The sequence below is a fragment of the Atractosteus spatula genome, chromosome 6 (assembly GCF_055471065.1).
Source record: "Atractosteus spatula isolate fAtrSpa1 chromosome 6, fAtrSpa1.hap1, whole genome shotgun sequence".
NCBI classification, from domain to species: domain Eukaryota; kingdom Metazoa; phylum Chordata; class Actinopteri; order Semionotiformes; family Lepisosteidae; genus Atractosteus; species Atractosteus spatula.
The window spans coordinates 355,649-369,795 of NC_142711.1; the positions used below are offsets into that span (position 1 = coordinate 355,649).

Sequence of the window (14,147 nt, forward strand, 5' to 3'; positions counted from 1 at the left end):
CTCGGCAGTCCTTGCAGGAGAGTCACCGTGAAGTGACACCGGGTTGGCACCTCCTCCCCTGTCTTCTTCCAGTGGAATCGGAAGGTGTTCCTTGCAAGCCATTCCTGCGGAGGAAGCACACACCAGGCTCCAAAGAAGCTCAACGGACAGTGGGACAGGCCCTGTCCACTTGGGGTTACTCCAGCCCGGGTTCAGGCGCAGTGGGGAGTGAAAGTAGAAAGAGCCCTTGCTGGTCTCGAGGAGGGAGACGAGTGCTGCGGGCAGACACACACGCGCACACACGCAGGCCACGAGCACCTACTCCCCGCCCAGAGGCCAATGAGGCAGAGAGAGGAAAGAGAGACAGGAAAGTGCTGGAACCCACCCAGCTCAGCTGCTGCTTGGCCTTAATCCCCTGGGCTCAACCCAGAGCAACACCAGCTCAAGCACTTCTTGATCGCCTTCTAGACCTCTGGAAAACCAATGCTGCGGACTAGCCACACACACTTGATCTTAGCCAAAGGCAGAGAAGCTTCCGGTCGTATAAATACACCCTTATTTACTGTGCTTTGATATAGGTTTACAGAAATATGTAATTCATGGGTTCATAGTATGTCTTGAATTTAGATTGACCTGTTTACAGTTTGTTTGATGGGACAGTATTGTGTGCGTGTATTACAAAAACGTCATAATTGCATACAGTATATCTTTTTATATACTAACCGTAGCAGGACAGCGTGTCTTACAGTTTACGGGTTATCATCCCATGAAAAAAGCTCATTTTAAAACAATACTTCACACATCATCAAACTCTGCTTGTTTACATCAAGTATGATTAAGCGTGTCTGCGCGCAGTCATCACCCAGCCACGCCCGTGATTATGACGGATGAATAATAATATGTGGGGTCAACAGGTAGCCCACAAGTGCGCATATTTATCCTGCTGCCGGTATGTATTTGCCATGTTAATGTTCCTTGAAGTGATCATTAAAGAGCATCTCGGAGGATTTACGCATACATTGTAAACTTGGCCCCCAGGACACGCCCGGGTGAGTACAGAAAGCTGCGGAAATGAAACGCGTTCACTGTAGTTTCTACTGTGAAATAAGAGGATTTGCAGCGGCTCCGCCCTCACAACGGGGTGCAGACTAGAACACCTGTTACACCACCGCCGGCTGCTTTTTAGAATAGCAAATGTTACTCCGTGCACTCCGAACTCTGGCTCCACCTAGGCGGCAGAAACATTTGGGAAAATGAACGTTTTCACAGACGCCACAAAAATATGAATATTCTCCTTAACAACCACTTTTTTTTCTCTTTAGAAGTAAGAATATACACACAATTGTTCACAAGCATTTAGCAATCATCTCCTTAGTGTAAGTGGCCGTGTTTCACCCAGAGGAAGTATCGACTGTGCTGGAGGATGTACAGATATCTCCCTAAGCTGGTTGTGCCCCCCGGCCTGAGGACTCTGCTGGAGGGGCTGAGCAGAGCGGTGGTGAGCCACCAGCCGGAGAACATCCCCCAGTTCTCCTGCTCTTATTTCGCCGAGCTGCTCCGCTTCAGGGCTGGTGAGTCTCTGCTACTGTATGTGCACGGTATGGTTCCCTAGTGCGAGGGTGTTTCTTTTTATGGGTGCTTTTATTCGTGTGTTTTTTTTTCAGAAAACCCTTCCCTTGACATTAAGGACCTTGTAAAGCAGTCCCAGGCAGCCAAAGGTATGTTAAACATCGAGTTTTTGGAAATATTCTGTTAGTGTGACACCTTTTAAGTATTATATAGTATATGTAAAAACTAAAATTACTACAGTATAATAGCTCATTTAGACCTAATCTGATCAAGAGTCTTTGACTAGAGTAATAAAATGTGTGCATTATCTAATTGAGTTTTACATTATTTTCTAATTTATTTGGCTAACATTGGTGCTGTTGTGCTGTAAAGACCAGGTTAACATTTTATTTGCTAAATTTCAGTTCTGTCAATAATTCCTAGTGTTGAAGAATGACTGATATAAACATCAATAAACCATGATATTTGAAAATGCCATAAATACTCTAGTTCTTCAATTGCAGTGTTTTTTACATACTGTCTGTATTGGTTAAAATTAAACAGGCAAATAAATAAGGGTATTTAAATAGAATTTGCTCACATTTGTACATTTTTCATCTGTTCATTTTATCAAAGCTTGCCAGTATCTGTGAGGATTCTTTAGTGTATTTTTATTTTGCAAACCGTGATGTTTTATCAATTGCTAAAACTCTGGAGCTGAACTAAAGAAACAGATTTATAGCTCTATAAGCTCTATAAGCACACCCTAGTAGAGTTTTCCCCCTTACATTCTCAAGTACAGTGGTAATAATGATGAAAATGCCAACTAACTACAGTTACTGACATCATAAATACCTTATTGTAGGTGTTGTTAGTTCATAAAAATATAACATTAAATTGACAATGACCATTTTCCAGTATTTCATCATTCATAATATAACTGAATTTATGAATGTGTGGTATACAGTAGGAATAACATGTAAATCATTTCTATAGTGTGGGCTTCAAGTGCACAGTGACTCAGTGGATAGTATTGCTGCCTCTCAGTGCTGTTCAATTCTGTGTACTGTCTGTGTGGAGTTTGCATGTTCTCCCTGTGTTTGTGTGGGTTTCCTCTCGGTGCCCTGGTTGCCTCCCACAGTCCAAAGACATACTGGTAGGTTAATTGAATTCTGGGAAAATTGTGAGTATGTGCATGTTTGTGACTGTGTGTGTCCTGTGATGGACTGATGTCCTGTCCAGGGTTTTTGAGTGTGTGTGACTGTGTATGTCCTGTGATGGACTGGTGTCCTTTCCTGGGTGTGTGAATGTGTGTGTGTCTCTGTGTGTCCTGTGATGGACAGGTGTCCTGTCCAGGGTGTGTGAATGTGTATGTGGCTGTGTGTGTCCTGTGATGGACTGGTGTCCTGTCCAGGGTGTGTGAGTGTGTGTGTGACTGTGTGTGTCCTGTGATGGACTGGTGTTCTCTCCAGAGTGTGTGGGTGTGTGTGTACCAGGTGATGGACAGGTGGTCTGTCCAGGGTGTGTGAGTGTGTATGTCTTCTGATGGACAGGTGTCCTGTGTGCTTATCCTTCCCTGTGCCAGTTGCCTGCCTGGTTAAGCTCTGGCGACCCCTGCAGTCCTGTACTGGACAAATTCAGATACTGTAGTTGGCAAGCTATTGCCAAGAAAGCACTTCTCTTACTTTATGAAAAATCAACCTTTATTGAGTATTTTATCCAGGAAGTTGTAGGACTACATTGTTAATTGAACATAGGCATTTAATTTAATTTTACTGGTTAAGTCACTTAAAAATCAAGTATATGTTGAAAATAAGAATTAGTTTTGTGCAAATTAGTAATGTATTACTAACCTGATTATAAGGACTTAAAAGAAATTTTGAAAAATTGAGCATCATAAAAAGGTGGTTCAAATGGCCTGAATAGGTTTGTACAACACTGTGAGTTTCTACTAAGGAAGAGGCAAGCAAAAATTTTATGAAGAAAACAGAAAATGACTTGTGCCCACTGCTGTCTTTTAGTTTTCTGTTTGTAACTCGTTCTGTAATGTTTTCAGTTGGACAAATATCAGGCCAAGACAGGAGAGAGCTGTGCACCCCAGGGATCACTGACACAGTGCTAAGGGAGGCATGCATCCCATCTCCACCAGCAGTAGGACCGGCGGGGTCCCATGAGATAACTCGTGTTTACTATGAGTCTTCCACTCTAACAGAAAGCAGTGCTCCCTTCCCAGTGACTGGAAGCCAGGAACAGCCCGTTTCCGAGCCCAAGACTGATCATGATCAAGAGACAGAGGTGGTCATTTTCCGGCGAAAGTCCTATATCAGCACCTCCTCTCCAGACGCTGAAATCTCGCTCCAGGATCAGATTCCTTGTCAGGAAATTAATTCGGCTTTGTTTGAGAGAGTGCCGTCAAGCCAGTTTGATGTCACTTCAAATACAGTGTTGATCAAAACTCCTTCTGTTCCTTGTGAGTATGTGATCGTGGTGCAATCCGAGAACGTTCCTGAGACAATAGTATTCCATAGAGCTCCGTCAGAAATTGAAGAAGCGAAAAAGCCTTCCTTATCTACGCTCTCTGCCACCCCACCGCCAGCGCCAGCGGATGAAGAAAAGCCAATTGAATGGGAATGCATCCCAGAGGTGGAACCATTGGAAAGCACCTCTTTACCACTGGAAGAATCTCCTTTGGATATGATCAGTTACCAACTTGCCTCTGTGTCGGAGAACGTGGTAACACTGCCACCTGTTGAACAGCCTGATGACGCTTGCTGGCGGGACGATAAGGCCATTCTGAAGAAACACTCAGCTTCTGATGAGCTTAGCACAGAATCCCCACTGGGGACAGGAGAATCCCATCCTAGAGCACAAACAGTTCCAAAACCTTACCAAAGACCTCTGTCCGTTAGTGATGCTTCTACTCAGACATTTGCACATGAAAGCACCACATTTGCTGAGCCAGTCAACATTGGACTTTTTGGACCGTCTTTGGATAAACCATACATTGGTAAAACAGAAGCTTTAATAATCCCCAATTTGGCTTCTAGGCCACTACATACTGAGCCCACTCCTGAATGTACAAGGACACCTGGTAAGGCTACAGTAGTTACTTAACCAATACGTACAGTATTCAGCTAAATGACAAAACAAATTGAGGCTCTCAGAGAGTACTGCCTGGCATGTTGTTTTATTTAGTTCTTTTAAAAATGTGATTTTTGCACCTGCTTTTGTAAAAAAAAAGAATAATTCACATTCATGACGTAAAGGGCCTAAAGGGATTTTTTTATCACCCTACAAACACAGAGATGATCTTCAGTTTAACTTTATTATTTTGTAATGACCGTACACTTTGTCACCCTTTCAAATAATGTCACATTGAGAACGAGTAGTGCAGAAACATTTGTTTCTTAAAGAAGACACCATGCATGCAGGGATACAACTGTGTCTCTGCAGATTAACAATCTAATCTGATTACTCATCTTTTAGTCCCTTGCAGGCATGTCGAGACTAGATTACGATGTTGAGTACGGTCTTTTGAAATCGTGTCTTGAGCCTCTTCAGAGCCGCAGTCTTCCGCTCATTTCTGCTGTCTGCTCTTCTTTCCCAAGATCAGCGTAGAGTTGCGGGAGCCGCGCCCATGAGCGAGGCAGCTGAGGCTGGACCGGAAGGTGTCTTCGGGCCCCTGGGGGCCCTTTGTGTCCTCGCGGGCCCTGAGGCACGGGGCGGGGTGCTGTCCGTGGTCCCGTATCACACCCCTCCCTCGGTCATACAGTGTGGTCCCGACCACGTGCTGATAGCTGAACAGCCTGGTCTTCCTCTGTATCCGGGCTTTGGGCAGCAGAACAGCGCCCCCTACCTGCCGACGACCTTTCCAGCCTTCCATGGACTGTGTTCCCACCATGTGACTGACCAGCGCTATGCAGGAAATGCCTTCTTTCAGGCGCCCTTTCCTGAGGTGCCCCCACCGCACTATCTCGTGATCAGCCCCCCTGCTCCCCAGGACCTCAAGATGGCTCCCTTGTCGTGCCAGCTGCCGGCTCAGGAGTGTGCCCACCTCCAGGGGCTGCAGCTCAGCCCCCTGGGTGAAGCAGCCCAGACACCAGTGGCGGCCAGCAGCCCCCCTGGCCAGCTGGGGCAGCTCCTGCAGGTGACCCCAGAGGTGCTGGAAGCGCCGAGACTCACGCCGCCCACAGGTGCTTTGACTCCCAATGAAACACCCCCCCTGCTCGCCAGGAACACCCACTTCTGGGTGGAAAATCATTTTTTTTACTGCAAGATGTCACCTTGCGCTGAAAAAAGTATAGAGAAATTGTTAAAGGCACTGGGTAACTGGAAGCAGTTTATACTACGTTACTTGCAAAAGATAATGTATGTTATTTAAGTTCTCTGATTTAAATGTCCTGCCCTGTGGATGCTCATTATATACTGCTTTATGAAAATGCACAGGTTTTATCAGACTTTACCAAAGGGCTCAAAAAAACAATGCAGAGAAATATTGTTTTTTTCTTTACAGAAGGGATAACTTTTATTTTTATTTTTCTAAACAGGCTTACTCCTGAATTACTGCCCCACACTCACGGGGTAAAACAGGTCTCCTTGCTTAGTTCTTGCAAAGCCAGTGTGGTAAGGATTTTAAAATGGACTTTATTCATCCCTCCTTTGCAGTCTTTATCAGGGTGTGGAATGTGACAGGTTATAATGCAGCAAAACCAAAAAAGCAGAATCAGTCTGGATAATCAGGAATGGTCATAGGAAAGGTTTAAATCATTATATTTACATATAATATATTTATTCATAGAACATACAGTAGTTGAAAGGTCTAAACTGTGCCATTTTATATGCATAACGTGAATCACAATAGCATAAATACATCAACAATATGGATTTGAAAAGCCAGTGTGTAAAATTAAGTCAAAAGGAGCCAGCAGTCTCTGAAACCTTTGTTAGCCCTTGGAAGATTATTGAAAGCTTTTATATATTACAATATTATCTTCAGTCTCTTTCATTTTAGGTTATGAAGGCTGCCGTTTTGTTTTGCAACTGAAAGGTTTTGTGATTCTACCTCTCATCTTTCTAAGCAACAATAAACCGATGTTATGCAACTTGCTTTTTGCCTGTTTTGTATTGTTTCTTGCCCTTGTACAGTAATGGAGTCCACTGATATCTTCAAATATAGGTTTCAAAGTCCTATATCTGGTATAGAGATACAAAGGTCACAGCTCAGCTCAGTGAAGTATTGAAAAGAGGGATGCTTAATGTATATTCTCCTGCAAAGCTCAGAACATGAGCCTTTCCAAGTAGTTTTTTATACCTCAGTATTTGACACTGTATTTTCTATCTTCCAGTTGCTCTCTGTACAAACATTTCACACAACAGGGTTGTCTCTTCCTCAGCATGCACAGAACTTAACCAAATTTCAAAAAACCCTTTCATACACAGCGTAAATCCTGCACCTAGAAATTAACAACCATTCCTTTAATTCTTTACAAATTAAAATTACTATTTAAATAATCCCATGAAATAAAAAGTGTAGATTATCATGTTTCTTTTGTTATGAAACAACTGAGCCCTTTTTTTCTGTACTGCAGACAAGTGGTCATTTTTTAAACAATTTTCTTCTAATATTCCAATATTATAAAATACATAACAGGAGTCTGTAGGTTCCATGACATTCGATTTCCCTGATTCAATTTTCTGACAGGCTTCCCTACCCTCACAGCAAATTGTTGTGTTTGTAAATATAATCATTTATGTTTAAAAAAGTGTAAAATCCTTATATTTGACAGACACAGAATGTTGCTAACATAGCAACGGTATCTAGGGCAACCAGTAGAATTTTCAATAAATAACTGTTGGACTCAAAAACAGTTAATTAATTTACTTATTTCAACTGTGTTTTAAAAGACAAATTATGAGGCTGAGATAGGCTCTGCGCTGTACTGGAGTACCTCCAGTGGTTTGATGCCCTACTGGAGACTCAGTCTTCAATGTAATTGTCTGGACAGCTAAGATTTGAAAACCCACAGGAGATTTTTGCTTGTAAACTGAAAAACCAGCAATGAGCTGCTGTAGTCCAAAGTTATGTGGTAAGTTGCTTTGTTAATAAAAATAACTGTACAGTATGTACACTTTTAACAGACAAGCAACATGGACTGAATGACTTCCACCTTGTTTGTAATCTAGTGTTGTAAAATTTTAAATCAAATTTGGTTAGTTCACATGTAATGAACTGACCAAATTATGTACCTTATTCATTTTCTATCTTTTTTGGACCTTTCAAATTGTAAACATACTATTTGTAGTATTTTCAAAAGTTTGAAGTGTTCTTCATAGTAATAAATAATGTAATTAACTGGAACATTTTTCTGAACTTTGACACTACTGTAAATGTCTAAAATAAAACATCCTCTTTCATGGAAAGTGGCTTGTGTTGTGAATATTGGACGTTTCCTTTTTAAAATAAGTTCAAGCTACACCACTGACATTTTCAAAAGTGCTTTACAGAATGTTGTTTTTTTTTTACCAACCAAGTATGATAAAGCTAAGTATAGTATATCAGTAATCTACAATAAGTCTAAGATACCTCACATTCTGCACGTGGCATCTGTCTAAACCTCCACACCACAAACACATCGGGCTCTTATTAAACAGAATCAAGTCGATAAGGCACTAAAAGTTAACAGGCATAGAGATGCAAATGTAAAAAAATAAGACATGAAAATAAATATCACTAATTTGCTCTAGAAAACTATTTTGTTAGAAAACATGACAGTAGTTGTTAGAAACAAAAAGAATCCAAGTAAAAAATATGAAACATGCAAAAAAAGTTAAATTTAAGTTACAGTATATACCAACCCCTGCTTTATATTACAGAATGTGTTCTTTAATCAACAAAAGCTGAACTGGACATGGATGAGAGCAAATTATTTGATTTAAGTAATGACAAGCACCCAAGATTGAAAACAAATTGATTATTGATTATGTTCTGTTGTAAAAATGAGACGTAGACAGTTCAGAAGAACATTTTTACAGAGCAAAAATGTTGTTTATATGATGTAATTGCTTTCCATCTGAGAAAATATCCTTTTAAATTGAATATGCACTTCATCCAATACAAAGTACTACAACCACTTACAGTATGAATGAAAATCTTAAATTCAGAGGGTACTCTGGATTGCAAAGGTTTCCACAAAGTCAGTGGAGAAGAAAAGCTGGCCCACCCCCTGTGGTCTGTGAACACAAAATGGGCTTCTTTGAGACTCGTGTTAAGATGAAATTAATGAACATGTTACTTTTTATTTGGTTTGAATTGATTTTTTTTCAAACCAAACATTTCTTTCACGTTTTTAGGTGAGGAGGTGTCTGTTGCAGTGGGTTACAAGGACAAAGAAAAGGAAACAACACAGGCTTCTGCTAAACCAGCTGGTACACAACCAGATGCCCCCCTGAAACCTGATGAAACACCATGTGCACACGACCAACCACCAGCAGTAAAAGACGGTACACTTTCAAAGCAAGAGCCATCCCCAAAACCCTTCTCAAGTTTGATAAAACATTTTCAGAAACCGCACATCTCCAGCATCTTTAGAGGACGTTTTCCTTCAATTCAAGCTAAGCAAGATGGATCCAAGACTCCAGGAGAATCTGCTACAGCCCCCTGCAGTGCTGAAAAGTCCTCAGATCCAGGGTCAGTTGCTATCACCGCGCCTCCTACCCCTCTGACAAATGTCAAAGCACAGTCTCCTCATCACATGATTAAGATGAAAATTGACCACTCTGGAACAGTCATTTTGCAAAAAGTTGTTCCAGATCAGGGGAAAGAAGAATCCTTTGTGGTTATGGAATCAATGGCTCATCCATTAACAACTGAGCAAGCAGCGAACATCTTTTTTGAGATTCAGACTCCCAAAAACACGTCACCCCAAGAGACTGCAAGCGTTGTCACTACAGTTGCTGGACAGGAAGTGCCCACTGCAGGCATAGAAACACTGCCCGCCAAGCCTGAGCCTGTCAGTTTTGTGACAAAACATTTACCAACAACTATACCGCCAACATCCATGTCAAGCCCAAGGCCAGGAATATCCTATGTCCCTGTTGAGATCAGACCTGTCCCTGTTGACACTGCTAAAGAAGAGCCACCATCACCAGGAACAGAGCAGGCTGTGAAAAAAGAGCCAGGTCAGACACTGTTTTCTTTCTTAAATGCAATAGTCTGGGAGCAGCCACCCTCATCAGTGGTGGCTCTGTGGCTAAGGATCTGCACCTGGGGCTGGAAGGTTGCCGGCTCATATCCCATGGCTGGCAGAGGAATTCTACTCTGTTGGGCCCCTGACCAAAGGCCCTTAACCCCAACTGCTCGAGGGGTGCTGTAAAAATGGACAGTCACAGTCCAGCACAACCTTATAGACTGTCATTGAACCATCGATTTATTAAAAACTGGAATTCAGTGTGTGTGAGCTGTTACCAATTTATTAAGTTAATCAATTCATGTAAATCAGAAATGGTCAGCTATGGGCCTCGAAAGCTACAGGGTGTTGGTTTCCAAAGGTTTAAAAACTGGTGATGTAATGGTGACCTATTAATCGTGTGAGATCATGATTCTAGAACCATGGCTGGCAGCCCCTGAAATAGAAAATACTTAGTCAATTACTATTATAAAATTTTAAAAAGTAGATTACAGTTGCCTTCATAGCTTGCTCTCAAAAAGGTAATTAATATTCTTAATTCTTAAATAATATTCTATGAACAGGAAACTATTCATTCCTAACAGCCTGAAATCTATCGGTTTAAAATTATTTTCTGAATTTTACATAGCTTCTTGTGTTAAGAAAGTGCTGTATCTTATATTGCACTTCCAACAGTAAGTTTTAATCAATTCAAATATTCAGTGTTATTATTAATTATGCTGCAAAATACTGCATCAGTATGTGGTTCGCAAGAGGGGGCAACAGTAATTGAAGCATTATAGCTACTGCAGGGAGCCCTGCAGGTATTACCTGTGAGATAATTAGTCATTTCTTGAGTTCCTGTACTTCAGGAGCAGTTCATAGAATTGTCCCTTCTGTCTGTCAGTTTGATGGCAAGATGATACTTAATTAGCAAAATTCTTATTGGTGACAAAGGTAGCTTTAATCTAACAAATTCACCGACCGGTTACAATGAAGCAGACTGTGATCCGCTTTTTATAAAGTCTAGATGTATCCTGCCTACTTTTCCAAAACTGCATTTTTAGGTAAATAACTTGATTATCAAGCTGATAATTTAAGGTAAAAGTCTGTTCACCTAGAGGTACATGAAGCATGTCTAAATGAGAAATAAGCAGCTGTAATAATCACCATCCTAACCAACACTTTCAATAACTGCTTATCCAATTCAGGCTCACAGTGGTCCACAGGCTGTGCTGAGAAGCAACAGGCACAATGCAGTATACGCCCTAGACAGGACTCCATCCCAGGGCACACAGACACAGACACACAACCACACTCACACCAGGGCTAGGTTTCCCAGAAGCCAGTTAACCTTCCAGCATGTCTTTGGACTATGGAATGAAACCAGAGCACCCAGAGGAATCCCACATGAATGCTGGCAGAACATCCAGTACAAACTCCACACAGATGGTACCCCAATAACTGAACACAGGGCACCAATGCTGCAAGGCACCAATGCTAGCAACTGTGCCACGGTGCCGTCAAGCTGTAATAAAGTAACTTTCAATTTGTTTCTCCCACAGATTTGCCGACTGCAATGTCAGGCAGCATCCCAGATACCCGGATGGGTCACGAAAACCCGCCAGCTCCAATATGGAAGCTCTATCGCCTGTCAGATCTCAGAACACCTGAGTTACCCACTCCGGTTTACTCCCAGCAGCCTCTGAGCTGTGTCACAGTACCTCAGTTCGGCCCGCCGCTGAGCCCAAGCCCACCTGCAGTCCAGAGCGTGGGTCAGCTGTACTCCACCAGTGCCATAATCCCATGTCACCATCCTCGGCTGGTTACGCAGTCCAACATGGTCATGCAGCCGGCCATGTCCTCCTTCGTGCCTGTCCAGAGCCGAATGTCTGGCCAGCAGTTTATTGTCATCAATCCGTTAGACCGGCTGAAACCTCATCCAGCACCCATTCCTGCTGTTTCCGATCAAGTCAATCAAATCTATTCCCCAGCCTACACTCTGCCGAGCTCTCCTCCTGCTGACTCGGATGGCGGCTCTGCCAGTGTGGAAGGTTCAAACATGGCCAGAGTAACTGGCCTCCTTCCAGGTAAGAAAGATACAGTATTTCCTAAGATTTTCTCTTTCATTTATATTGGTAGCTACAGTCCAATACTGCAGATTTGATGCTTATCTTTTCTCTTTGTCAAGACAAAGTGCTTAATTGCCGAAAAAAGTTGATTCTAATTTTTACTTGTGTAAAACAAAACCCACCAAAACACCATTTAAACTATTTTAAACAATCTTGGAAACTATTTCTATACTACTGAAGAAAAGCTCATTGTTTTATGTCAGCATTAATGTCATTTCTTAAAACTTTCATTGTTCTGTCCCTTTGATATTAATTAAAACAAAATTAATAACATAATATAACATACACATACTCCAAAATAACATACACATATCCAGACATTTTAATATTATTGAAACATTTCATTAAACAGAACACAATTTATTATGGACTCACACAAAAGAACACATAAGTACCAAAACGACTGACAACAAGAATTTTTAATCATTACATGATTGGTTTTTGTTAAAGTAACATTGATGTAGTTTACATGCCCCAAAAGCATGGTTTGTTAACAACTAAAACATCAAATATTACATTTTTTATGTTGCCACTAGGTGGGAGCAAAGGTACATTATAAAACACTTTCTGTGAAATAGAATATGGATAAGTTTCTATTTACTTAATCAAGAGCAAATAACTTTTAAGTATTTCTTGGAATGCATATAGAAATTAAACTACAAATTAATTCCTTAAGCTTCCATTTTTGTAAAATCCTTGATAATACACAAATCAGAGACGGTTCTGCATTTTGATAACTTATTGGAGAAAAAAAACTTTTTTATTTCCATTTAATATAGAGAAGTCAACAAATGGTAGCAATCCTAACAAGACAGGATAGTATGCTGGTGTTATGGTAAGTTCTTAAATATTATTTTTTAAGCAAATAAATATTAAACTAATCCAATTAATAGATATTTACATAATTACTTTGCACTTATGATAGTGTGAATGTTCTTGTTTTCATTTCATGATTCTCACATCTGTTAGATATTGGCCATTGATTATCTGAAGGTTAATAAAACATTTAAGGTTGTGGAAAGCATGTCTCCATTAGCTAGAATGTATAAAATAAACATACCTTTTACAACTGAAAACATATCATCTCTCTACATGGAAATTGGTGTTCAAGTTGTTACTTAACTACAATGTACCTCCTGTTTACTAACGTATGAACCATTGACTGCCTTGACTAATTACTCTTCTGCTTTATTTCAGAGTCATCCAAAGCTGTCTCATCCAAAAACTTCAGTTTTTCACAGACCGTTCTTTTCCTGTACTTGCAAATAAACAGTTCTTGCAAAACAACATACTGGTTATTTAATAGCATATAGGATGTTAGAACTCTCTAAGATTAGTTAAGATTATTTTATGCAATTGCTATCTGCAGCCTTGGTCTTGAATATCCCTTGGTCTTTTTTCAAAAATACCCAACCAACAGCATCAGAAGCGTATGTGAATTTCAAACTAACACTAACACATGGAGACATGAGGTAAGGGACACAAAAAGCTGACAATGAAGAGGGAAGCACCTACAGCAAACCCATGTAAACACTCAAAGAACACAAGCTCCACACAGATAGCACCCCAGTAATCAAACCCAGGGCCCCAATCCTGTGAGGCAGCAATGCTAACCACTGCACTAACGTGCCATTCTTTATTTATTCCATTCGTTAAGATTAGTTAACAATAGCTGTGTAACATCCCTGGAAAATTGACTATAACTGTGGCAGCCTTGCCAGTGCATCACTTAAACATCTGTCACATTTTTAGTGGCCGGTCATCCAGTCTCACAGTGGGAACCAGGTCACACAATGTTCCTCTGTCAGGGACATCTGCATCTGTGTCACGTTTCCGTGTTCCTCTCTTTGCGTTTCACTCACTCACATCTCCCAATTAGGCATTGGAGTATCCAGCCAGTGACAGCCCTCGCTCCCGCACCCCACTCATCACTACCTTGTCACGCTAACCTGGTCACCCTCTTCAGTAACCAAGCAGCTCTGCTCTTTCACCACCTCATCTGCTCCTCACTGCTCAGTCTCTTCCTGGAGCAGCTGATCCTGTTTGGCCAGGGACGCTGCTCTTCCCAACAGTCACACTAACACCGCTGACACAGTGGGGGTCACAGCTCCGTTCTCTCTCTCACTATCCGGACCATGCCTTCCCGGTGAGGGTGAACACCCAGAACACTCCCACCTCCCTCTTCGCTCTGCACTATGGGGAGAAGAAGCTCAGTGGCTTTGTCAGGAGCCACCACCCAACAAACTCAAAAAGCAGCTCTCTCTCCAAGACACCTCCCACGATCCCACAGAGTGCATCACAAATGGGTAGAATCCACAACTGA

The 14,147-nt window shown here is 41.5% G+C and overlaps 1 protein-coding gene across 1 annotated transcript; it reads left to right on the top strand.

Annotated features, from left to right (window-relative positions):
- The first annotated feature begins 859 nt into the window (after positions 1 to 859).
- On the top strand, positions 860 to 14,147 carry LOC148831662 (uncharacterized). The gene is made up of 6 exons (XM_088919036.1): positions 860 to 1,550; positions 1,644 to 1,697; positions 3,584 to 4,618; positions 5,136 to 5,720; positions 11,258 to 11,782; positions 13,858 to 14,147. Exons 1-6 carry the CDS (start codon positions 1,403 to 1,405, stop codon positions 14,145 to 14,147), a joined length of 2,637 nt encoding a protein of 878 aa, XP_088775162.1. The 5' UTR covers positions 860 to 1,402.

Excerpts from the sequence above, each read along its gene's own strand:
- LOC148831662 (XM_088919036.1), top strand. The coding sequence starts at position 1,403 with ATGTACAGATATCTCCCTAAGCTGGTTGTGCCCCCCGGCCTGAGGACT. Across the intron at positions 1,551-1,643 it reads GCTGCTCCGCTTCAGGGCTG|AAAACCCTTCCCTTGACATT; the intron begins GTGAGTCTCTGC and ends TTTTTTTTTCAG. Across the intron at positions 1,698-3,583 it reads GCAGTCCCAGGCAGCCAAAG|TTGGACAAATATCAGGCCAA; the intron begins GTATGTTAAACA and ends TAATGTTTTCAG.